Source organism: Eretmochelys imbricata, chromosome 2 (assembly GCF_965152235.1).
Source record: "Eretmochelys imbricata isolate rEreImb1 chromosome 2, rEreImb1.hap1, whole genome shotgun sequence".
NCBI classification, from domain to species: Eukaryota; Metazoa; Chordata; order Testudines; family Cheloniidae; genus Eretmochelys; species Eretmochelys imbricata.
The window spans coordinates 227751979-227776261 of NC_135573.1; the positions used below are offsets into that span (position 1 = coordinate 227751979).

Here is a 24283-nt window from a genome sequence, read left to right on the forward strand (position 1 = left end):
TTACATTGGGGAAAATGCTGATTAATTCCTCTGAAGTAACTGAATCTACACCAGTTTTACTTCAGTGTAAGTGAGTGAAGAATCAAACCATAAAAGTTTTGGATAGGGATTAGGGAGAGCCCTCCCAGCTCTTGATGAAATGCCTATGTTGTTCCCCATTCATGTTTCAACACAACAGAAATACAGATATCCACTGTTGGTTTTTACAGAAAAATAAGAATTCTTAAGTTAAGAAGAGATCATAGGTCCTGTGAGTGGTTTTTACTTTGAGAAGATGGGAGTCTAGGTACCAGCCAGTTTCCATAGTTAATAGCATTTTGGATACTTGTGCTCCTGCCTCTTTTCTTGAATCAGAATGTCTGAAGAAGAGAAAAAGTGGGGGTGGCAACCAGGTGGGTGTGACAGGTACTTTATTCAAAGTGGCAAAGCAAGGAAAGCTGTAAGGAAGCTGTTAGCCTCAATTTTCCATGAAAAGATTTTTGTTGTACAGTGAATTGTGAGATTTGTTAGCAAACCTGCAGAAGAATGAGAATCTCTAACACCGGTACGCTAATAGAATAATGCTGTAACCCTTGTTTCATTGTTTATCTGATGAAGGCTCTTGGGGTTCAAGGTCTTCTCCAATCTCCACCTTTTATTAATTAAATTCATAACCTCAGCTCCCAAACTGCAGAATGCATGTACTATAGCTGGGTTGTTATACAGCCCTCTTTAACAGTGTCCCATCAGTTATATAATCTGTTTAGTGATTCTTCCACAGTGGAGTTTTCACTTATGAAAAGCCTATTGTGTCTGGCTGATTTCTGCCCATAAAAAATGTTAGGAAATCCTTATTCTATTAATATTCCATGGAGCATAGCCATTTTACAGGATTACAAAGCAGTAAAGAAAAGTAACACCCATAGTTTTTCATTAATTTTCTGATAAGAGAATATTTAAAAATTAGACGAAAAACTACTGCACGGTTTCCTACCAGCATGCACAGGTAAGATAAGAGGCAGAAAGAGGTCCTGGCTTTAATTTAAAGGTTATCAAAGCATCTGTAAGAGCTTCATTAACCAACTAACCTCAGTAAATCAAATCATTCTAATGAAATTAGACCTGGGTCTAATTTACAGTACTTGAGTGACAGATAAAGAGCTGGGTGAATTACCTTCAATTCTGCTATTCAGCTGCACATTCAGAAGTCGCAACAGTATGTCCACCTGACTGTTATTGCCCCTAAATTAGTTTGCATTTTTGGGTCATGTGATGAGGTCTCTATGCCTCATACTTTTATTCTTTAAATCCAACCACAATACTCACAGCAGTAAGCAGGAAACAAATTAGACTGAATAGCAGACAGAAGCTTTATAACTAAAGATGGTTCCATGACGTTAGATGACAGAATAAGAAGCCAATAAAGATTTTAGAACTTTCATCTCTAGCTCTATTTAATATAGCAAAAGGTAAGAAGGGCCAGGATTTCATCCACTGTTTTTTAAATTCCAATTCCAACTTTTACAAATCTACAAACGTACCTTGAAATCCCGAGACTATCTGGACTACGTCATCATAGACCATCAGAGTTGCCGATCGTTCAGGAAGAAGTCCAAGGCTCAGAGAAGAAAACACTGTAGAAGGAAAGTGGTTTGAGTGGGATATATTTGAATTCTTTTTTTTAAAAAATACTTCATTAAAAAAAGATGCCTAAATCCAAGATTCTCTCAATTTTGTTAACAATTCTCTTGAATACATTTTTTTTCCTCTGTTACCCTTAGGAGGACAGTCAGTTCAAACTACTATAAAAAGACTGAAAAGCAAATATTTTGTATACACAAAATTGCTCCAGTGTGTTTTATAAACCAAGTAACTAGGTTGACAGAGTAATTTGTTATTGATCCAAACAACATATTTCACCTTCTGCCTCTAGTGAAGTTGAACGCACTTGAGAGGAAGTAGAGTACAAAACAGAAAATTCAGAGTCAGGACTCTTGGCTTCTATTTCCAGCTCCACTAATGACTTAATACGTAATCTTAGGCGAAACCTGGAATCCACCTGTGCCTAAGTCTATGAGTCTGTAAAATGATTTTGCAAAAAGAAAAGGAGTACTTGTGGCACCTTAGAGACTAACCAATTTATTTGAGCATGAGCTCACGAAAGCTCATGCTCAAATAAATTGGTTAGTCTCTAAGGTGCCACAAGTACTCCTTTTCTTTTTGCGAATACAGACTAACACGGCTGTTACTCTGAAACCTGTTAAAATGATTTTACTTACCTCAGAAAGGTGTAATAAGGCTTAATTATGAAGTATTTTGAGGTACTTAGATGAAATGCACTATAAAAGTGAAAAGTATTGTGGTGATTCTGTATCAACATGAGTTAAGCTTTTGTGCTGACCTTTTATTATTTGCAAAATACTCCGGAGTTTTTACAGAACTGATCCTGCCCACCCACCACCAGCCCAGTACAGAAGGTCCTATATTCAGCAGAACCAGTCAGATTCTACTATGTGGTATAGAAAATGGCTAGGATGCAGAAAGTCTGCAGTAATGGATTCGCCCAGTGTGAAACAAAGGTTTCATCTGCCTTAGCACACATGAGTTTCTTAGGGGAATTGTGTGGGTGGGCACTAGACACCTGCATGTCAGATCTCTGTGGTACATATCCCTTGCTCCATACACAGCAGTCCTTGAGCATACTTCACCCTGCGACTGTAGCAACAGCAAGGAGCAGCTCTGCATCCGCTCCAGTGCCTTAGGGATGGGAGGAGGGAAAGAGGAGGAATTCCTTATGGATGGTATGTTCTTTGATGCAGGTGTCTTCTCTTAATCTGCATTTGGAAAGTGCCTAGAATATTTTGTATGCTACCACAAACTGAGGAGGAGATTTTTTAAAAGACCCTAAGTAATTTAGGAGCACTGGGCCCATTTACTTTTAGGAGCTTTAGAAAATCTTCCTCTGAATTAATATTTTCTTTTACTGCAGCACCAATAAAGACCCTGTTGTAACCAAAAGTTCATAGCTTGAAACAGAAATCCAATGTGTCAAAATATTTTTTAAAAGATGAAATGTTATTTTTAAATTAGGAGAAATACATTGACTGTGTCTGCTTAATAAAACTTAACTCCTCATTAGCTCACGTGAGCATTGGTGACATCACAGAATAAAACTGAATATAACTCAAATTGCAGCTATTTCATAATAAGAACTTTCTTTTTAATATTCCACATGTCAAAGTGGATTTACACATCAGGCACATGAAAAGAAGAGCTATAGAGAAGGTAGTATAAAAGCCACACAATTAGAAAAACTGTTTGCTCTTACTCCAGTAATTTAATTTGTAGGAGTGAAAGCCAATGTAATTCAAGCACCCTGGAGAGCTGAATACAAGAATACGTGCCAATGTCTTTCTCATGACATGCTGAGCATAGATAACCTTTGAACTTCCCTTGGGCTTTTTCTCAGCATGACAAATGAGGTGCCCTGAGCTCTTTCTCCCAAGATGTAAATTCTAGTATGTCCTTTACATTAGAAGCCCAGGATAAAATCAAGTAGTCTGGAAACATTTGGGGAACCAAAATGAAGACACATCAATGGCAACACCTTCCCTTTATTTTGGGTAATCTGAGTCCCTCCTACTGTGTTCTTGGGAGAGTTCTATTAGAACAACATAAAATTTTTGAAGTGTAAAGAGTTGGCTCATCAGACAGAGGGATCTATTATACATATACACTGCATTTGATTACACAGCACCTTTCACACTCAAGGTAATTCCCAAAGTCATTAAAAAAACCAAACATGAATGATACACAAGCAGTATAAGTAGTGTCTCTTCTATTATGCACTTATAAATAGTTCAAACAATGTTTAGATTTATCTTTAATTAGAGAGGGAATTTTGCTGTGTTCATAAAATAATTTTTTTAAAGAGTTCTCCCCAACTCCCTCCCCAATCCTTTCTCTCCTGCATCTTCCAGCTAAGCAATTTAAGCAGAAGTTCCAACTAAGTGGCAAAATCATGGTAAATATTTTTGTTGATATTTAGACCAAGTTACTTTGTGCCCAAATTATGAAAATACCACCAACCCCTGACACATGCACCTTAAGTTATTATAGGAGCATCACTAGATCAGTGGCTGCATAGCTTTTCAGTGTTATGTTTTATTAGTGAATTTTCCCACCCCTCTCCCCAATATAAGATGAACACGCTTGATTGATGCCTGGAATGGTATACCTGGTCTGTGGGGCAAAGCACACAGCAGATCCTGCCCCATATACTAGGTATTACTACTACGTAAGTTTTAGGAACTTAATTGAGAAGTCACTTAAACTGTGGCCCAACATTAAGCTCCATTTGGGTGCTGGGCTCTGCAGGTGTAGCATGTGATGCAAGATCAGAGCCTAAATATGCTGTTTATTCACTTTTGGTATGTCAGGCAGCTTGGACTGATCAATTTCATTTCTATTTTTAGTCCACTTCACTTTCTGGTTCTCATGAACTAGGAGACTGCTGCAACCTCTGGGTTGTAAACACCAACATGAATGTTTGATTTTTTCTTAAATATAAAGAACATTTTTTAATTTAAATATTTAATATTCAGTTTTGTAATTAAAAAAATCCTCCATAAAACCTACATATTTTGGGCCTGCACTACTGAATAATGGTGTTCTCTAAAAGGGACAAAGTACAGAAAGTTTTCAACTTGGCCATACTGAATCTGCATTACATATATCTAGTTGCAATGTTTTGTGTGGCCATTTAATCAGGAAAGGGATTAAGTTCAAGGTAAAGAAGACAAAGGGTGGATCCTTGCTCCCACTGAAGTCAATGGCAAATTGCCTATTGACTTCAATGGGAGAAGGACCAGAACCAAAGAAATCTTTGTTTTTCCAAAATGTTCAGCTGTCTAGAAAAAAATCTTGATAAAAGTGTATACAAAGCTATTCCTTATCAGATTTCAATGGTTTATCAAAACAATAGCATCACATTTGATTGCCCTCTCCCAAGGTTAACATCAGAAGAAAACATGCCATGTAAAGGCACGCTTTATTCAAAAGAAACAGGAGAGGGAAGAGAAAAATGAAAAACATTTAAGAGCCTATTGGCAATGCATGGACTAATGATAGGTCAGTTGTGTCTTGAGGAAATAGAAGAAGAATGTTAAAGAAGCTAAGACTTCAGTGACTGGTAGAACTAAAGGAGTTTACACAAAAAGGATAATCACCAAAGCAGTTTTCAGTTTTGGAAGAGGCACAGACCGGCTGTGTGACCTTGGGAAAGTCACTTAACCTCTCCAGGTACGTCTACACTGCATCTCAGAGCAAGCCCAGCCAAGGTAAACAGAATTGTGCTAGGGGGACTTTTGGGTAGCTCGCTAAAAATAGCTGTGTAGACACTGCTTTGACATTGAGACTCAGGTTGGAACTCGGGCTCTCAGGTAGTGCTGGCAGAGTAAATCTGTGTGTATTAATGGGCATACTGGATCACTGCCGAAAGAGGACAGAGTTAAGGTTGCGTGGGAAACCTTAACTCTGCATATCTGGGTTTTCAGAAGTTTGAGTTTTGCTGAGCTCAGCGTTCTGCAAGTGGACAACATACCACCAAGCAACTTTGACTCTGCATTAGTGTAGTATTTTGCCACTGAATTTCCTACTCTTTTTAACAAGAAAAAAAAAGGTATGTTGTTGATAGGACTTAAGATGTTATTTAGGCAGCTGTGTACATCATGTCCTGCAATTTGAATACTGAACCAAATCAGCCCATAGTCAACAATCCTTATGCCATGGTGTACTCCTTGCTCCCCCACAAACTTCTGCAGTCTCGTGTACTAAGAATCTCCCAGAGTCAACATGCTGGCAAGCCTGGCAGCACGCACATTTCTTTTCCCTCAGTGGTCAAGAAGGCAGTGATGTCAGTTCCAAGCTTTCACACTCTACAGCTCGGCCAATTCACCCCAACACTCCTGCACCCCACAGCTCTGCCAGTGCACCCCAACACCCATATACCACCCAAAGTCTTTGTGGGGAAAATCAGACATGTGAATGCTTCTTGGAAAGGGAGGAGGTGTTGGGGGGCAGAGGAGTGGGGGATAGGAGGAGAGGGGTTGGGACCCCTGGCAGAGCTGTGGAGTAAAGATTTAGGAAGGTTGGGGTGCACTGACAGAGCTGGGAAGTGCCATGCCTCCCTCATCTGAGCCCTCAACTGTAGTAGGAAGAGAACCCGAGACGTAAGCCCTTGTATCAGAGGCCTGGTATGAGGCCTGAGCTAAAGTAGTAGTCAAAGCTTTACTAATATAAAGCAAAGACAAGCTGTGAGCAAGAGGCAGAACCTGCTCACAGAATCTGTCAAGAAGGATGTTATTACAGAAATACACATTCCTAAGATGTGCACAGAGTACTCATGAAAACACATCCCGATATCAAGGATGGTACAAAAGCATTCCCCAAGAATAACAGGAACACACTCACTGCCCCAAAAAGATAAGGTCAGGATGAGAGTACATAATAGAGATGTTTTAATCGAAGTAATATGTACAAGGTTATGGGTGATAACTAGCCACGTCAGGGGGCAGTAACTAACTACATCAGTGGGGCAGTACATAACTTGTTTGTATTGGGTATAAAAATGTATCCCAGAAATGTATTTGTCTAGCCTGGGGAAGAACGGAAAGTCCCGCCGTTCACTGAGCTGTTCCATTGTTACAGGAATACATGTATTAGTGGTCCGGTAGAGTCTGCAGGATACTAGTACCATGTTTCATCAACAATAAACTTGGCTGGGCGCCTTTGTACCTTAACGGATCTTGTGGTCATTGGGTGGTTTGCTCAAGGTCTGCTGTGCCAGCTGTCTGCGCAGAGCTGGGACAGCACACAAAACCACACACACAAACACAGCCAAACATCTAATCCAGTGGTTCTCAACCTGTGGGTCGGGACCCCAAAGTGGTTCGTGACCCCATTTTAATTGGGCCACCAGGGCTGTCTTAGATTTGCTAGGGTCCAGGGCTGAAGCCCAAGCTCCATCACCTGGGGCCAAAGCCGAAGCCCAAATGCTTCAGCCTTCCACAGTGGGGCTGAGGTTACAGGTCTGCTGCTTGGGGCTGAAGCCCTTAGGCTTAGCCCTTAGGCTTAGCCCTCCCCCCACACCTGGAGCAGTGTGGCTTGCGCAGACTCAGGCTTCTGTCCCCCCTCCTGGGGTTATGTAGTAATTTTTGTTGTCAGAAGGGGGTCGCAATGCAATTAAGTTTGAAAACCCCTGATCCAACCATACCAACCTCTCTCATTTGTCCCCATTTATGCCCCTCTATAACCCCCCCTCCCCTCGCTGCAGCCCCAAACCTCTCTCCCCTCAATTCCCCGCCCCCCACTTCTCTGCCCCCTAATACTCTTCCCCTCCCAGGAAGCATTCACATGTATAATTTCCACCACACATTCCTCCCAAAATCAAACCGCCACCCTTGACTCACAAATTGTAGCAACTGCCAGCCACTTAGTGCAAATCTCCTTTTGTCTTAGGTGGGGGCTTGTGATTAATTGATCTGTAGTTATGTTAATAGAAGGGTCAGTTCAAAGCCATCCAAGGTGAGTTTACTGTCAAACTCAACAAGGTCTGCGATTCACCCAGTGATTAGTACCCCTCAGTTTAACAGCACAAAGAAGCGGATGGAAACTGGGTTTTGTGGGGGCATGTAACTTGGGAACCCTTCAGCCAATTGACCTTAAATTTGGTCACTAACAATACCCTGCCTCTCCATGAGGCATACCAAGTTTCAAAGCAATCTGATTAACCATTTGGATTTTAGAGCACTTACAAAAGTCACACTTTAAACCACATAAAATGATGGGAATGAAAACCTGTTAGCCATTTTTCTGCATTAGCAAATGCACAGTGTAAAAAAATAAAAAAAGTACATTTTCTTAAATATTTTTCTCAGTTTGGGTCCTCCAAAGATTTAGTGGGTGCCACACTCTGCCTTGGGTAAAACTCAACAGATTGAGACCACAGTGACCGGCATCTCAAATAGTTTGCTCTTTAGCTATACCCCCTCTCCCCCAACCTACAAACATTTTTTTAAAGTGCCTGTTTCAGAGCTTATCTCTCTGGAACCATTGGCTCAAATGACTCCAAATTTGAGTCACTAATTGTACCCTTCACCCTCCTGAAGCACACCAAATTTCAAAAGAAATCTGACTAAGCGTGCTGATTCTAGAGGACTTAGAAAGATCAACTTTCACAAAGATGTCCAGATGCGTGGTGTTGGTGTGCCCCTCTAATATTTTTCTCCCCACAACCACTCAGGGTTACAATCCTAAGCGTTAAGTCAGTCACACGTAATTCTGTAACTTCCTTTAGATGCAAAGTCTTACCTCAGAACAAAAATAAACTTCTCTTACCAGGCAATCTTGTGGGTTTCCATGGTGCAGAATTTGGCACATAAGCATGTTTAGTAGCAGTAACAATCAGCTGACTGCCCAGCTTATACTGAAACTTGATGAAGGCAGTGCCACCTGCTCCTGAGGTTCCAGAGGCAATGGAAATCTGGTTGGTAAAAATCTCAATGAAGGCTTCAGTTACTGGCTGATGCGTGCTGGCATCGCTTACGTGGACCTTCAGCGTCACTTCTGTAATGACAGACAGCCACAATGATTAGCCTTTGGAAAACTTTTGTTATATGTAGTAGTTAGAACAAACTAGGATGCTAACAGTAAGAGATACAGGGCTCAATGCTAATCACTGACACACAGATGTATGTTGCTATTGATCTTCCCTACCTATGATTCTCTATTTTAGGTCATGGCCCTCTAGAGAGGTTTGTTAACTCTACAGAGCTGCCACCTGGCAGTACTGCATGCCCAGGCACAATGTTTCACATATATCGTTTATAGGTATGGGCTCCGTCATACACTGCAGGATGCTGGCCATGCTCCCCTGATCTTTACTCTGCTGTTAGCACAGACTATCGAGGTGCTTATACTGCACACATCACCATGGTATCTGGGCACAAGACAACCAGTCAGTATAAGCAGCAAAAAGCAATGGTCCAAGGCAGAACAACTTTATCCACACTAGAACTTCAGAAACAGCCACGATGGTGCATTTTACTGGGGGGTGGGGGAGTGGCTTAATTTGTCCTTATTCCAGAAACTAACTACTCCTGCAAGTGCCTTCAGATGTACAATTTATTTGTCCAAATTAGAGGCACTCTTATGCCTTTAAAATATGTGCTATGTCATATTGCATTTGATGAATAAGAAGCCAGACACTCACTGTGTGGCTGGTGCTACCAAGTTCCTCTATTTCCAGGATAGTTTCCTCTCCCTACAATAGTCCCCAACTGACCCACCCCAATAGCCACTACCACAGCAGCAGCAGCTATCTTCAACGGTCACGCCCTAGGTTCAGAACAGTGCTCAAAGTGCTAGCAATGGTTCTACCCATTCACTAAAGCACTATTCAGGCTTCCCCTTCACAGTCTGTTATCCTCTCCCTTCCATTCCCCAAAGTATGGGCCTGACCCATCCCTCCCACTCTCCCATTTTACGCAAATCTGCTGCTCTCCCACTCGCTGCCGCTATCGCCTCATACCCGATTCCCCAAAGCACTGAGATAATCGGATGCAACCCTCGCCTTCCTGTTCATGGGAATTCAGCCAGACTCCTCACTGACAAGCACATCGCTTGTGCTCCAAATGCAACTAATTTCTTCGTGTGCTGCAGAAGGAACAGAGCATGACCTCATTTTCACTTCAACTATATTTATAAATAAGCACTAATTCTTTTATATAAAACAGTAAGTGGGATTGAGTTCTGTTGCACGTATAAATATTTTGTAGTATTATACATTTTATTTCAAACTGTACATACAGATACTAAAGCAGCAAGAAGTAATATCAAGTAACAAAGCCAAGAGGGGAACAAGTAAAATTGCTGTAAAATTTCAGTGGTTAAATAATACTGAGTATGCTAGTGAAGGTGAACACTTATAGAAGGATTTCATTGTGTAATGAAATCCTTCAAGTAACAGCACCTCTCCTTATGGGCCCTGCATCAGCAAGAAAATATTAGGTCCCTTCAGAAATTTAGACCCAAGAGGCTTGTCTACATGGCCACGCAATTCGGATTACAGGGGTGTGAACTGCAGCATGTACTAGAGTGCTGTGCTGCACTGTAACTCCCCTGTGTGGATCCTGAAGGTGCAAATCAGAAGGTACCTAAGAAGTCACAATCCAAGGTAATTGCACCTGCATTCCTCCTCTGTGGTCCCTCGATGGCACCCACTGTAGGCTCCCGGTTCCTCAGCCTTCACCTTTCATGGGTCGAGACCCGCATCTCCCTCCCTCCCTCCCGACTGGAGTTTTTCCAAGGCTTCACAGTTCTCTGCCTACACAGTGTTATCCCCAGCAAGCCAGACCGCCTAAAAGGCCAGCAGATGCTCTTTGCTTTCTCTCCAGAGTCTATGAATGGCATAATTGCTGCAGTCACAAGTTACCACACAGCTCTTTCTGAGCAAGCACATTTATTCTCAAGGTGAAGGCATTACAGAGCAAACAACTAAAAACAATAAAAGAACCTACATTCATGAAAAAAAAATGTTTACCAGAGGCCATCCCAACTCCAGCCTCAGGCTGTGGTAGGTGTCAGTCCTTTAAAACCCACAACAGGATTTTCCCCATGATTACAAATTCAAAAAACTGTCTCCGATTCTGAACCAGAACAACCATGAATAGTTGAGTCTTTCTTTTGTAAAGTTTGGGCCTTTGATAGACGCCTCATGCAACAGGTGATCAGCAGACAATGGTCCACTCATCAGGGCATAGCTTCGAAAGGCTGGGTTTTGGGACAACCAGAGGTGGGGAATTTGCATTAACTCCTCCCTAGATATTCCCCAGGAAAACCACTGAGCTCTTTGGCACATTCTTGTCTGGCATATTGTTCAATATAGTCCTTTGCATCCCTAGGTCTCACATCTCCCCCCTTGAAAAGTTACATATGATTGTTACATGCAATAATACATAAACTATTCATTTAATACAATGGACCCCAAAGTCATGTAAACTTAATTCAATAAGGTCTCCCAAGGATACTGCAGGAAATTACCGTATCTGTCACAACTAGTTTGTGTTAATGTAGCATGTTAATGCATAGTAGATACCTTTTAGTTTGTGCCAGCAGCGTCCACAGGAGCAGTGAGGGCGCAGCACCTTAGTGCGTACTGCAATTCACACCCCTGTAGTCTGAACTGTGGGGTCATGTATACATAGTCAAAGTCTACACTTACAAGCACAAGAATGATAAGTGCCAGACAGCCCTAAACAAAAATCCCATTCTAATTCATCATCACCACAACACCTCCTTTTGCAACTTGGCAACCAAGGGTGTCAGTTTAAAGTAAATCAGCATGAAGTATATTCTGGATTTAGTTCCCAGTTTTACATTTAATAGTTAAAAATCCCAACATATATTGAAAAAAAATGTACATACATATGTACTGCAGTAGACCTGGACACTAATGTATCGTACAAACAGCCTCATAAGGAGTCCCACCTTACACACTAGTCACAGACAGACTATTTTTCTACATGTATTTAAGAAGCAGAAAGGCAAGGAGGGAAATGTGCTTTTATTTTTGAAATCTGCAGAAAACAAGTGCTCTTAGATCTGAAGTGAGACAGGCAAGTTGTTAGGCAAGTCAAAAGGAAAAGAAATGCTAACAAAAGCTAGAAGAACAAGTGCAGCAAAGGATAATGAGGCATGCATAAAGAAGGAGGGCAAGGAAACAAGGCTAACTGAATATTATGGTAACAAGAAACGTCGGTAACGTAAGAAGCAAAGTTCTAAACAACTAGAACTAATAATGTGCTAAGAGAGATCTAGAATGGAATAGGGGAGGAGACCAGAAGTGAAAACTTACAAAATGTCATACATATTGATTTTTTTCTCAAAATTTATAATTTTGGAATAGAGATTGCTACTAGAATTGAACAAGTGATGAAGACAGTAATAAAAATATCTACATGTAAATCTTTTTCTCTTTCCTAAAAGAGTGGGGGGACTATGGGTCCTCTCCTCCAGGACACCCCATTCAGATTTTCCTCTCCCCGTTTCTTTTCCACACAAAGCCCTGTGTCAAGGCAACTTTCTCTCCAGTAAGGTGGGCTAGATCTGACTGTCCACGTCCGGGAATACTGCTATCAGTCTGGTACGATAAAGGCCATTGGACAGCAATGCATCCTCCACTTCTGGGAAGTTAGGAAAATATACCGGAAATGCTGTTCCAAGTCAATGTCATTGGATCACCCACCCAGATTTTATCTATTCCTTCCTCTTTTTTCAATAGATTTTTTTTAATTTGATTTATTTTGTACTGGAGGAAAAAAAACTCTTGTAGACTTAAACACATCCAGTTCCTCTTCCCTTGTTTATCTTAACTGACACATTGTGAACGGTCAAAGACCTACTTAAACAAGGGCTCTCTCTCCCCCACAGCTCCTTTTTGCTTCTTATCTAATCCAACAGTGAAGTCAGGAATGCTGAACCTGCAGCATCACAATAATTTCCACAGCAACAGACTGATTACAAACTTCAGCCAGGAGAGAGACTGCTGCAGAAAACCCTTTCTCAAAACAAAATGGTGTTAAGAATGAGGTCCCGTAGCAAGATCATCTCTACAAAAATGCAAAAGTCAGAGGAAATCTAACTGGTGCACAGAGATCACAGCCAGAACTGAAATACTAGAGTAAATTCTATTTAAGGAAGAGATCGGAAGTGAGAGATTTAAGGAGGGTGGGGAGAGAGAAGGATAAAGACAGTAAGCAATTCTAGATCAGATAGTCTGACCTCCAGTTAATAGTGAGGTTTTAGAGTGAATTATTAGATACACCAAAAAGGAGTGTTTAATTAGTAAAAGCTGCTTTAGAAGAATCAGTATGAACTCAGGAAGAGACAGTATTTAAAACATTTGGCAAAGCTGTCAGTTGGAAATATCAAGCAGACAGACAGAGGAGATGTAGCAGATGAATTATTCTCGATTTTACCAGAATACCATAGCAGAGAGCCACGTTAGAATTAAACACACATGGGACTCAAAAGGAAGACTCCAACATGGTTGGAAAATCGGATGAAGAGCAGAAAAAAGAGAGTCCACGGGGTGGGGGTGGGGCAGAGGGGAAAGACTACTCAGAGAATATGCTCTAAGGAAGAAGAGTCAGTAGCAGTCTTCTGAAAAACTATATTAGTGTTGTGCTTTTTTATTTACAAAAGTTATGTTCATTCATTAAAACTAGCAGAAAACGAAGTGTCTATTGATTCTATAGGTAAGGTCTTGGAGGAAGGGAGGGAAAAATAAAGGTTCACAGCATCATTGCAATTACAGTGCCTTAGCAATGCTATACGCCCAAAGCAAGTCTGAGACCCAGCTATATACTAACTCCTTTCTTTCAGATGCTCCCAGGGGTGAAGGGTTAATGTTTAGCTATTCCACCTGGAAGCAGGCGGGGCACACCCTGACTGTTTCCTAGAAGCAATGCACACATTGCTCTATCCAAGGACAAGGGCTAGATATTAACCATGAGAACTTGATTGTTTGGACAGCAACTGTGGGAGGCTTTCTTAGCCTGGGCTCAAGGCCTGAGAACCAGGACTGTAGTAGTTAAAGGATGGTAACTAAGTATATGAATCAACGTCATACATTCCTTTGTGTAGCAGTGTGTAATGCTTAGGGGGAGAAATATAATAAAAGGAGAAGGTGGAAGGCGGGGAGCAGAACAGCCCATCTCCGCTGACCAGCCTGCTTGCTTGCATAAAGCTGTGTGCTGTCTCATCACTGAACCGCAACACAGGGGCACTGTCTGGATGGGCAAAAAGGACAGGTAGGCTTGTCTACATGAGAAAGTTGTACTGGTTTAGCTTAAGGTGTGATTCTAAACCAATTTAAGATAAAGCAATGCAACTTGTGTGTAACAATGCCTGTTTTTCATCCACATTAGTTCACTTCAGTTAGCTTAACAGGACTGTAGTCCTAATGCTCATTAAGATGCTAGCCAATATGTTTCAAACCATATTAGCTGGCCACATGGCAGCCTAGTAGGGAGCAGTTAGCAGGCCCAGGTGTACTCTAGTTGGGAGTTAACATGATTGAAAAATACACCATTTTTGCCCATCAAGACAGAGCCATCGATGATAAATTATGGTAGTAGTACCAAAATGCTGAACTATCTGCAACTCCTACTGCTAGTTTCCCTGTGCTTAAATGGCACCTCCATAAGCAATAGTTTCTATTGGTCTCTGAGGAAATTTTGCAGGTGTACAAAGAAAACACCTTACACAGCAACCCAAAATATCATTGAACACTGAGAAAAAGGAAGTAATACATATATTTATATAATAAAAATAGAGGTGAATGATGGAATGCAATTGTCATGAACAAGTCACAAGTGTGAGTGCCAACCTCAGGGCAGACTGTTAAGAAGCAGAGAAAAACCCCCCAAACTGGTTGTATGTTCTAGAATTAGATATTATCAACCCAGTATCAAGCGTGAACTCCTCTAGCACTATAACAGCCTTAACATGGAGTCACAGTCAGCCCGTCCACTTGGACATTCTGGTCTATTCTGCCACCCAGGCAAGCTGGTGTTTGTGACTGATGGTCCCTTACATCAAAAATCATAACACTATTCCCCAAAGGACCAGTCAGTCACTTTCCCCAGGTCAGTTGTACCATAGATCTCTCACCAAAGACTACACTTGTAGTCTATCCTGTAATAAACTAGATTTACTAACTAGGAAAAAGAAGTGAGAGTTATGTACATGATTAAAGCAGATAATATAACACATACAAATGAGTTACAGTTGTAGATTCCAAAAGATAATAAACAATTCTCTAATAAGCAAACATCATATGTCCTCTAGGGCTAAATCTGGTAAAACATCTGGGGAGGGGGTGTCTTTTCCTTATCCTTAATGATTCTTGGCCCTTTAGAGTCCAAACAGCAAAAAAGTACCTAGCTTATCCAGGTCAGGGATTTTTATCCCCTTCTTCCCAGAGTCCAAGCCGATGGGATGAGTTCATCATGTGCAGGTCTCCTCTTCATGGAGGGGGTGAGGAGTGCAATTAACAAAGTCTTTATTCTTTTGGTATCTTGTAATGGTGCATTTGGTTTCAAAAGCTTTCTGGTTGGGCAGAACCTAACATCTTGTGTAGGAAGCCAGCATTTGAATTACAGAAGTATTCTTTCCGATTTGATGAGTTACCGAGGGTTACAATGTAAACATTTGCTATTGGTTTAAAACATAGCGTACAGATAAGTGAAACTAATACATGCAGCATCCTACAAGCTATTCATAAGGTCTAGACACCAAAAAGTTTCTTACAACTCTAATATCTATCCTTCCAATACTAACACAGGTGAACCAGGATGGTTTCCAGCATCTCTCAGTGTTCAGTGGGGCCTTGGCATAAGCTGGTACCTGGTTTGCCAGATCACAGCAAGGACAAAAGAAAATACTCTAAAAGAATAGATCCAGCACCACATGAGTCAAAGGGGCGTGCTGGGATTGAGTTTTTACCTTCGCTCATACAAAGGAAGCAGAGCTATCTTTTTTTCAGGCTTTTTTTTAAAAAAAAAAAAAAAAACACTTTCACATTTCAGGAATATCATCAAGGCTTGACTCCCTGGATATTGCTAGAGGTCTATCTGGAGGATTAAAGAACTGGAGTGGGAGCTTTCACAGCCATTAATTGAAGGAGCTTTGGAAAAGATATTTTCACTCAGTTTGTCAGTAAAACAGTGGTTAATTTAAAAAGTTTTAAGCTTTAAAAGTCCCTTACTCTCTCATGCACTCAGGTGTAGCTTCTTTAATACATGTGGGTGACATAGTCCTACCAGCTCTCCAGTCATCCATAAGCTCTTCCAGGAAAAAAATAAAAGAGATGAGACCCAAATCCCCAACCCACCCTCTTTGAAAAAACAGCCACTCTCCTTTCAGGTCTTCTCTATATGTTATAAAACAGCAGAGTAAGAGAGCTTCTGTTTTCGGCTTTGCAGACTCCTGTTTAAATAGATCTGAAAACTGATGGGTGGCAAATCTGGCAGTTGTAAATGTTTTGCTTACAAACAATAGAATGTTAAGAGAGACCCGTGGAAAAATCTTATGACTTAGGACTCAAGAATTTAAAAGGGAAACGGGGACTACAGATAACAACCAGAAAATTAGTAATGCGGTAGATATGGAGTTAATCCATGAGACGGGATCAGAGCCACTGCAGTTGTGCACTAAGCAAGCGCCACTAGCCAGTGTCTCCTTTACAATTCTACTCCTTTGTGCTCCTGAGTAATCACATCCTATCTGTTTTTACAAGAACAAGGACAAACCAAAAACTACTAGTCTGAGTGAAAGCAGTCCCTTAACTATAACTCTCCATTTCCTGAACTAAATTTATTCTCAGCTATATAAAGAAAACCAGTATCCCCAAGGTTATCATTTGGGATAGCCATATCAAAACACTGACATTCAAACCTAAAATCCTACCTGGCTTTTCAATCTTTTTAAGAGTTTTTACTAAATCTAAAGTTCATGTGAAGAACCCACTCAATGCCATGTTTCATGAACCATCTTTTTCCTTTATCAGATACCAGTTTCCTCAAGAACTGAGTCCAGTCAGTGTAGTCTCCCAAACCAGCCTCTTGAAAATTATTGGGTTTTATTGATATAAGCAAATAATGGCAAATACAACTGAAAGGCCTGATCCTGAGAAATGCTAAGTGTCGGAACTTCTACTGAAAATAAAAGAGAAAAAACAACAATGGAATGAAGTTGTAACTTTAAGTCACTGAAGAACTGTAGCTTCCTATTGGATTTAGGCCCCAATCCTACAAACTGATCTGTGAGAACACACTTCTATGTCTGTGCAAAGTCTAACCAATGTCAACTGGGCAGAGGTCTGCTTCTGATAAGCTTTACAGAATCAAGGCAGTAATTATTACGCATCTTAGTTACAGCAGAATTTTTCCTCTGGGACTTTCCTAAGCAGGGACAAACTCAGGACATTACAAAATTAAAAACTGTTTAAATTCCTAGATTGTTATTAAAGAAAAAGAAAGGAAAGGAAAACAGTCTGCTCATTTAAAAAAAAAACAAACAAAGAACAAAACCAACAACGCAGTTATGAATCCTATTTAAAGCTACTTCCTCCACACATCTTAAGTTTACTAACAACACACTTGGTTTTGATACCTACATGACAAATGGGTAAGTTTTTCCTTTTTTTGTTTTAAACCTTTGGTCCATTTGTAAGGTCATCCTTTCTGAACAATAGGATTTCCATCTATCTGGGGGGAAATATTTTATAGATAAAGAAATGCTCCACACCCTCGTCACAAATGCCAGCTCAAGTATTTAATACTGCCATCTCATTTAAACATGTAGTAGCAAGAAGTCTTTTTTTACCAACAATTGAGGTTTTAAAATAATAGAGTAAGAGTATGCAAGTGGCTGTGTGTGGTGAAAGGAAGAGTGTGTATAAAAAAATGTATCCAACAGCCAGTAACATATGGACTTTGAATTGGCTAATGAAAGTGGTTTTGGTAGGCTGCATTTACATGAACCACATCAAATAGTGAATCAAGCAAGCCTGTGAAGAATCCACATCAAAACCAGACAAAACATGTACAAAACAGGGACCGATCCTGCTATAGGGGTATCTGACACATGGAATTATTTTGGTTTTGTAAGAATTATGTTGGGGAAGTTCCACGGCCTGTGTTATACAGGAGGTCAGATTGAATTATCCAAGGGGTCCCTTCTAGCCATGGCATCTATGAATAAAAAGAGGAAAGGAAAATGGAGGTATACTTTGTGGGTCACAAGACATGATTGCTAACACCTGGGCCAGACCTCAGCTAGTTCTAAATTGGCATCAACTTAGGTGGAGCTGTGCCAATTTACAATAGCAGAGGATCTAGCTCGAAAGGTCTGCATTTGATCTCTGATGCGGTCATCAACTTCTTTATAATTCTCAATTGTTAACTTTATCTAGTAAAGAGCAATATGCAAGCACATGAAACAGCAAAAGCAAACCTCACAGTGACTTGTCACAATGCTCCTGCGTGGCAATGACTGAACAGAACTTCTACCAATAAAAGTGTCAGGTGCCAAAACAGGCAATTTATTAACAAAATTTGAGAAACAAACCAAAACAAAAGCAGCAGCTAAACAAATCCTGGTTAAAACTAGGTAACTGATATCATACAAGTAAAATTTAATGTATTAAGCAGGCAACTATAAGCACCTGTTTGCTGACCACTCACTCGTTCAGCTTGCCAGGCAGGCTTTTATAGCCAATGGAAAGTTCTCTTGAGACCTTGTACTTAAAACTCCCTCCTTTTACAGTGCTAAATGCAGACAGCTTTGTTTGGAGTAACTTGGGGTTTTTCCATATCTCTGGACTGGATGCAGCTAGATGTGTAATTAAGACGACCCAGGTCTTTTAGAGAAGAGACAATCTGAAGAAGTTTATGTCAAAGAAAAAACAACAAACAAAGCCAGCAAGGATTCACACACCGTTTGAATCCTGGTCCACACAACTATGTCAGGGGCATTCTCACCCCACACCTAATAAATTGTACTCCCCTGAGCAATAGTGTGAAAAGAGTCCCTTGCAGACAAAGAGGTAATAAAATGGAATAGCTGGCCAGCCTTAGAAAAGAAAGATAGGGAAAATTTTCTATCAAAGCTCACAGGCTAGCAGGTAAATATATCTGGGGACCCTATACTTCTGCAGTTTGATTTCATGGGCATGGATCAGCAGCACACTAGAGTTGCCTGCAAGCCCCATAATGAGGATGAAGAGTCACCTGTTAGGAGTCTGCATTCCTAGGAACTCAAAGGCAAAATAAGGTGTAGTGCCTAGCCTCACTACTGCTTGAAATCTAAGCCCTACATTGAGTCCCTTTGCTAGTCTGACAGAGTTTGTGTTTAGGGCACAGTGCAAGGCCTATCTCTAAGGCTTTTGTCTAAAGGGAAATGCAATTTTGTCTTGTGGTGGAATTCCCCCCCACAAAAAATACTCTGCTGTATTAAGTTGTGTATGTGCTTCCTGCAGTAATCTGGCACCTTATAAATCAAAGTAAAAGTACATTAATTTAGCCCAACTTATATATCTGTATATTAACAATACGCAAATGTGTATTCTGCTCAATTAGTTTTTTGTGCCTCTGGTTTAGAAGGTAAACTAGAGTACTCCTATGCCATTTCCAGTGACAGCCAAGCTACTGCAGAAGCATGTACTTGGGTGGGTGAGGGATCATTTGAAAATCTTCATCCCTTGACTGTTCCATGTATAAAAGGGGATTTGCAAATCCCGAGCTACTACAAATTAATTTCTTGTAAAAATGGTAGGAATTCGCTTTAAAAGCAAGAGAGCTATATGCATAATTCCTAGATGAGACTCTGATGCCCTATTGTAAAGTGATTAAACAAGCGTTTATAATTAACCTGAAACTTGCATGACTATGAAACTCATGAATAGCAATAGTTATATTAACAGCCCCAGCTTTGATCTTTATAGGAACTGTGTGTGACACTCAGTAATTTCATTTACAAAACTTGTATTTTTTTTGCTGTTTGAAGGCTTTAGCTTGCCACACATGTAATTGTAGCCCAGTGGGCCAGCTTACCTCTATTATATTCACTGCTTTGCATTAAATTCTACTTTATTATATTCAGCAGTAATGCAAAGAACCTACAGGCTTGTATCCTGTAAGACGTTGGCTTCAGCAGTTAGCATGAGGCTTGAGGCCTATGAACTTTGACAAAGATAAACTTAGGTAACTCATAAGTTTTGTGGAACTGGAAGTAGAATGTAGGGGGTAATTCTGTCCATAATGACTTCAGCCAACCACAGAACATGAACTGACACCAGCTTCTGGAAGATTTTGGATGGAACATCTGACCTCAAGAATGCCATGACAACGAACTGACATATATGATAATAGGTGAAATCATAAATACACTAACCTATAGAAAATGGATACCTTAACATTGGTAAGGGGAGGAAATGCAGATAAGGAAGGGGGAGAAACCCCTATTGAATATGCATTAGGCATGGTAATGCCAGCGTAACATATTATAAAAGTAGAATCCCAGGGCAGTAGGGAAGAGAGATGTAGCTCTTGGGAGGGGCCAGAGATGGCCACTGGTGAAGATAAGGAAGGTGACGGTGATGAAGATAATGGCTAACATTTCAGGTTGTTCTGCAAGGGATGGTGAGAGTATGGATGTTCAGATGTACTTTCTGTATTATTGCTATCTACTTTACTGAGTTAGAGTGTGTGGGACTTTGCTAAATGTATTATAAATTATTTGTAAATATAAAAGAGTTCCTATCATGTGAGTGTTGCACCTGTGCACGTTGGGGTTCCCAACTACTGTATATAATAATTTTAATAATACTGGGCCTGATCTTGGGATAAGAACCTGTCAATGCTCAAAGTGATAACCGGGAATTTTTATTCATAATCTATAGATCAGTCTACATATGCACTCTTTACTAGACGTGAAAAAGTAATCCTGCTTTAAAAAAAAAATCTACTCTTTACCAATGGATTCTTTCGAAACACAGGTGAGAAATCAATACAAGAGTAAAGTTATGCATTAATATTTTTCAGCTGCTGAGCATTAATTCTCCACAGCTTCAGGTTAAAATCACTGCCGATTTTGCATCACCACCTATGAGATGTTTCTAGAACGACAACACACAGATGAGCTGAAAACGCTGCACAGCTCACAAGGATATTAGGCCAAAATTGCATGTAATGCACCAGTAGCCTACTTGGAAACCTTAATCTTCAAGAATCCTTTGCTATATGTATTAATTTTTCTTGGAATGGAGTCTCAAAGCTGCAATTATGTTAAATAAATCAATACACACGACCGTAAGAATACATCAGACACACATTATTAACTATTCAATTTAATTGAAACTGGATACACATGCTAGGGCAGGGAAAGCAGGCATGCATTAATTTTACTTATTCCAGAGTATTTTTGAATCATTACTTCATATTTCTGAAATCAGTAAAGCTCAGTTTTGAAAGCAAAAGTGGGATGTGATTGCTGAAGCAAGCATGATTCTATAACCCTTACTCAAGCTGCATGAGTAGTCCCATTGACTCCCACAGAGTCAAGGCTGCAGTGCTGACTCAGATTGTGTGTATTTGAACTCTATCTAAGCACTTACATGCTCCCATAATTGAAGCAACTGAGCAGTGAATTTACCCTCACACCATCCCTCTGAGGTATTACACTCCCGTTGGGGAACTGAAGCACAAAAAGATCAACTGGAATAGTCAAAGTCACACAGGAAGTTTGGGACAGAGTTGGTAACAGAACTCACATCTCCCAAGTCCTACTCCAGTTCCTGGTCTTATGGTTAAGACTCTTCAAAACATAACCACATCTCTGTGGTTATTCTGGCTTACAGTCAACACCAATTTTTCTCCCCTTCTTTGACAAGCCATGTTTTGATGTCTATAGTTGAAATAAACAATAGTAATGGGATATTTTTAGTTGGTTCCAGTTGGGTAGAGGCTTGCTATTCTTGCATGACTCGTATGTACTTATTAAGGGCTTGGCTACACTTGAGAGTTACAGCACAATAAAGGAGCCACGGGCACACTAGTTCACTACCCGTCCACACTGGCAAGGCACGTAGAGTGCTCTGATTCCGCGGCTACAGCGCTGTTGGTACTCCACCTCGGCAAGTGGAATAATGTTTGCTGCGCCCCCGCACCAGTGTGAACAAGGTGTTGCTTTACTGCGCTCTGATCAGCCTCCGGAAACATCCCATAATCTCCTTAAGTCAAGTGGCCACTCTTGTCATTGTTTTTGAATTGCTGCAGGAATGCGGATATGCCCTTTGAAAGCTCCGTTTCTGACAGCTGGCTGCTTATCTGCTCTGAGACAAAGCAACCATTAGTGTGGAATGCTTGTGTGAGAGAGAGGGGCCGGGGGGGGATCTGCTGCTGTCTGAACTTACAAGACAGCATGCTGACATACTCTCAGCCCCCTAAAAACCCACTCTCTCTCCCCCCACATACACACAACACACTCCCTGTCACACTCCACCCCATCCCCATTTGAAAAGTCACTTGCATGCTGGGATGAGGTTCAATAAGGATAAGTGCAGGGTCCTGCACTTAGGATGGAAGAATCCAATGCACCGTTACAGACTAGGGACCGAATGGCTAGGCAGCAGTTCTGCGGAAAAGGACCTAGGGGTGACAGTGGACGAGAAGCTGGATACGAGTCAGCAGTGTGCCCTTGTTGCCAAGAAGGCCAATGGCATTTTGGGATGTATAAGTAGGGGCATAGCGAGCAGATCGAGGGACGTGATCGTTCCCCTCTATTCGACATTGGTGAGGCCTCATCTGGAGTACTGTGTCCAGTTTTGGGCCCCACACTACAAGAAGGATGTGGATAAATTGGAGAGAGTCCAGCGAAGGGCAACAAAAATGATTAGGGGTCTAGAACACATGACTTATGAGGAGAGGCTGAGGGAGCTGGGATTGTTTAGTCTGCAGAAGAGAAGAATGAGGGGGGATTTGATAGCTGCTTTCAACTACCTGAAAGGGGGTTCCAAAGAGGATGGCTCTAGACTGTTCTCAGTGGTAGCAGATGACAGAACGAGGAGTAATGGTCTCAAGTTGCAGTGGGGGAGGTTTAGATTGGATATTAGGAAAAACTTTTTCACTAAGAGGGTGGTGAAACACTGGAATGCGTTACCTAGTGAGGTGGTAGAATCTCCTTCCTTAGAGGTTTTTAAGGTCAGGCTTGACAATGGCTGGGATGATTTAACTGGGAATTGGTCCTGCTTCGAGCAGGGGGTTGGACTAGATGACCTTCAGGGGTCCCTTCCAACCCTGATATTCTATGATTCTATGATAGCTGCCCACAATGCATTGCTCCCAATGCCGCTGCAAGTGCCGAAAATGTGGCCACGCTGGTGCGCTTGAAGCTGTCAGTGTTGACAGACTGCAGCACTTTCCCTACTGCGCTCTCCGAAGGCTGGTTTAACTCAAAGTGCTCTACATCTGCAAGTTTAGCCATGCCCTAAGTCTCCTACCTATCATGGCAGTGATTGTGTTTCTCTGTAGTCCAATTTACTTGTTATTATACAGACAATAGATGCTACAGTGTTCATGACAGTGGTTGGGACAAAGCTTGACTTGGAGCTATCTAGGCATATACAGTACTTGCAAACTGGGCTGAATACATAAAAGCATCATAAGTCATGTTAAGCTTTTCTTGTTGCCATATCACACTGAAAAATCATATCTAATTTGTTTTAAAAATTTCTATTATTTCTAGAGTTACTTTCCTTTACTTCTTTTTAAGGTCTCCCTACTATTCAATATCTGTATTTTGATTATTTTTCCTCTTCATGCATTAACATGAATTTGTCCATACTGAATCCGATCTTATTTCCTTCCAGTACTTCCAATATCTCCAGGCCTCTGTGTTATTTCTTCCCTCATCAATGTTTGTTGTCCTGTTTAAAATCATTTGCAGATTTAATTAGCCTTCAGTTTATCCCATCTTCCAGATAATTAATGAAGATGTTAAACAAGATGGAACGCAATGCAGATTCCTATAGCATCCTACTATAAAACTTCTCCAGTCTGACAGACAGCCACTTGTCATTACCATTTGTATGCGCCTTCATCCAGTTTCCAATGCATGTAGTACCATTCTCATCCAAGTCAATTTGAATTAATTTTTCAATTAATGTTTTCATGAAGGCTGTTGTACCATGTAAATTTCAGCTGTGATGACTGCCTAAATATTCAGTGCATGACAACTGATCAGCAAACAAAACTTGCGCTATTTAAATTACTATAATAGTTTATAGTGATCTTAATTTTAAAGCTACATATATCTAAATTCAATTTTAAGATATCAAGTGAATATTAAAATCTGATCTTTTTTCAAAATTTATTTCTAATCCATCCTAATATAAAGTGATCTTATATAGCAGTCACTTAGCAATACACTTTAAGCAGGATTCAATGTATCTGAACTTATTGGCTCATGTGTTCCACACGCTCCATAAACCTTAATGGGAATCATGTGGTTATATCTACATCTTGCTTTGCATCTTCCTTGCTAGCTACTTGTCAGTTTCAAAATATATTTAACAGGGTGCTGTCAAGCCACCAGTCCAGTTTACATTGCTACTTTTGGCACAGCTTGAAAATGGGGCATACCTAATTAGCTGGTGGTAGTATTACAATTCTGTCCATCTATG

The 24283-nt window shown here is 40.7% G+C and overlaps 1 protein-coding gene across 1 annotated transcript in view; it reads right to left on the reverse strand.

Moving 5' to 3' along the window:
• FAM171A1 (family with sequence similarity 171 member A1) overlaps window positions 1-24283 on the reverse strand; it is a 139141-nt gene that overhangs the window by 53113 nt on the left and 61745 nt on the right. Inside the window, exons 2-3 of the mRNA XM_077809429.1 lie at window positions 8377-8604; window positions 1521-1613 (exon numbers count right to left, since the gene is read on the reverse strand). Of these exons, the coding sequence (XP_077665555.1) occupies window positions 1521-1613; window positions 8377-8604 (321 nt within the window). The remainder of the gene's footprint in view (window positions 1-1520; window positions 1614-8376; window positions 8605-24283) is intronic.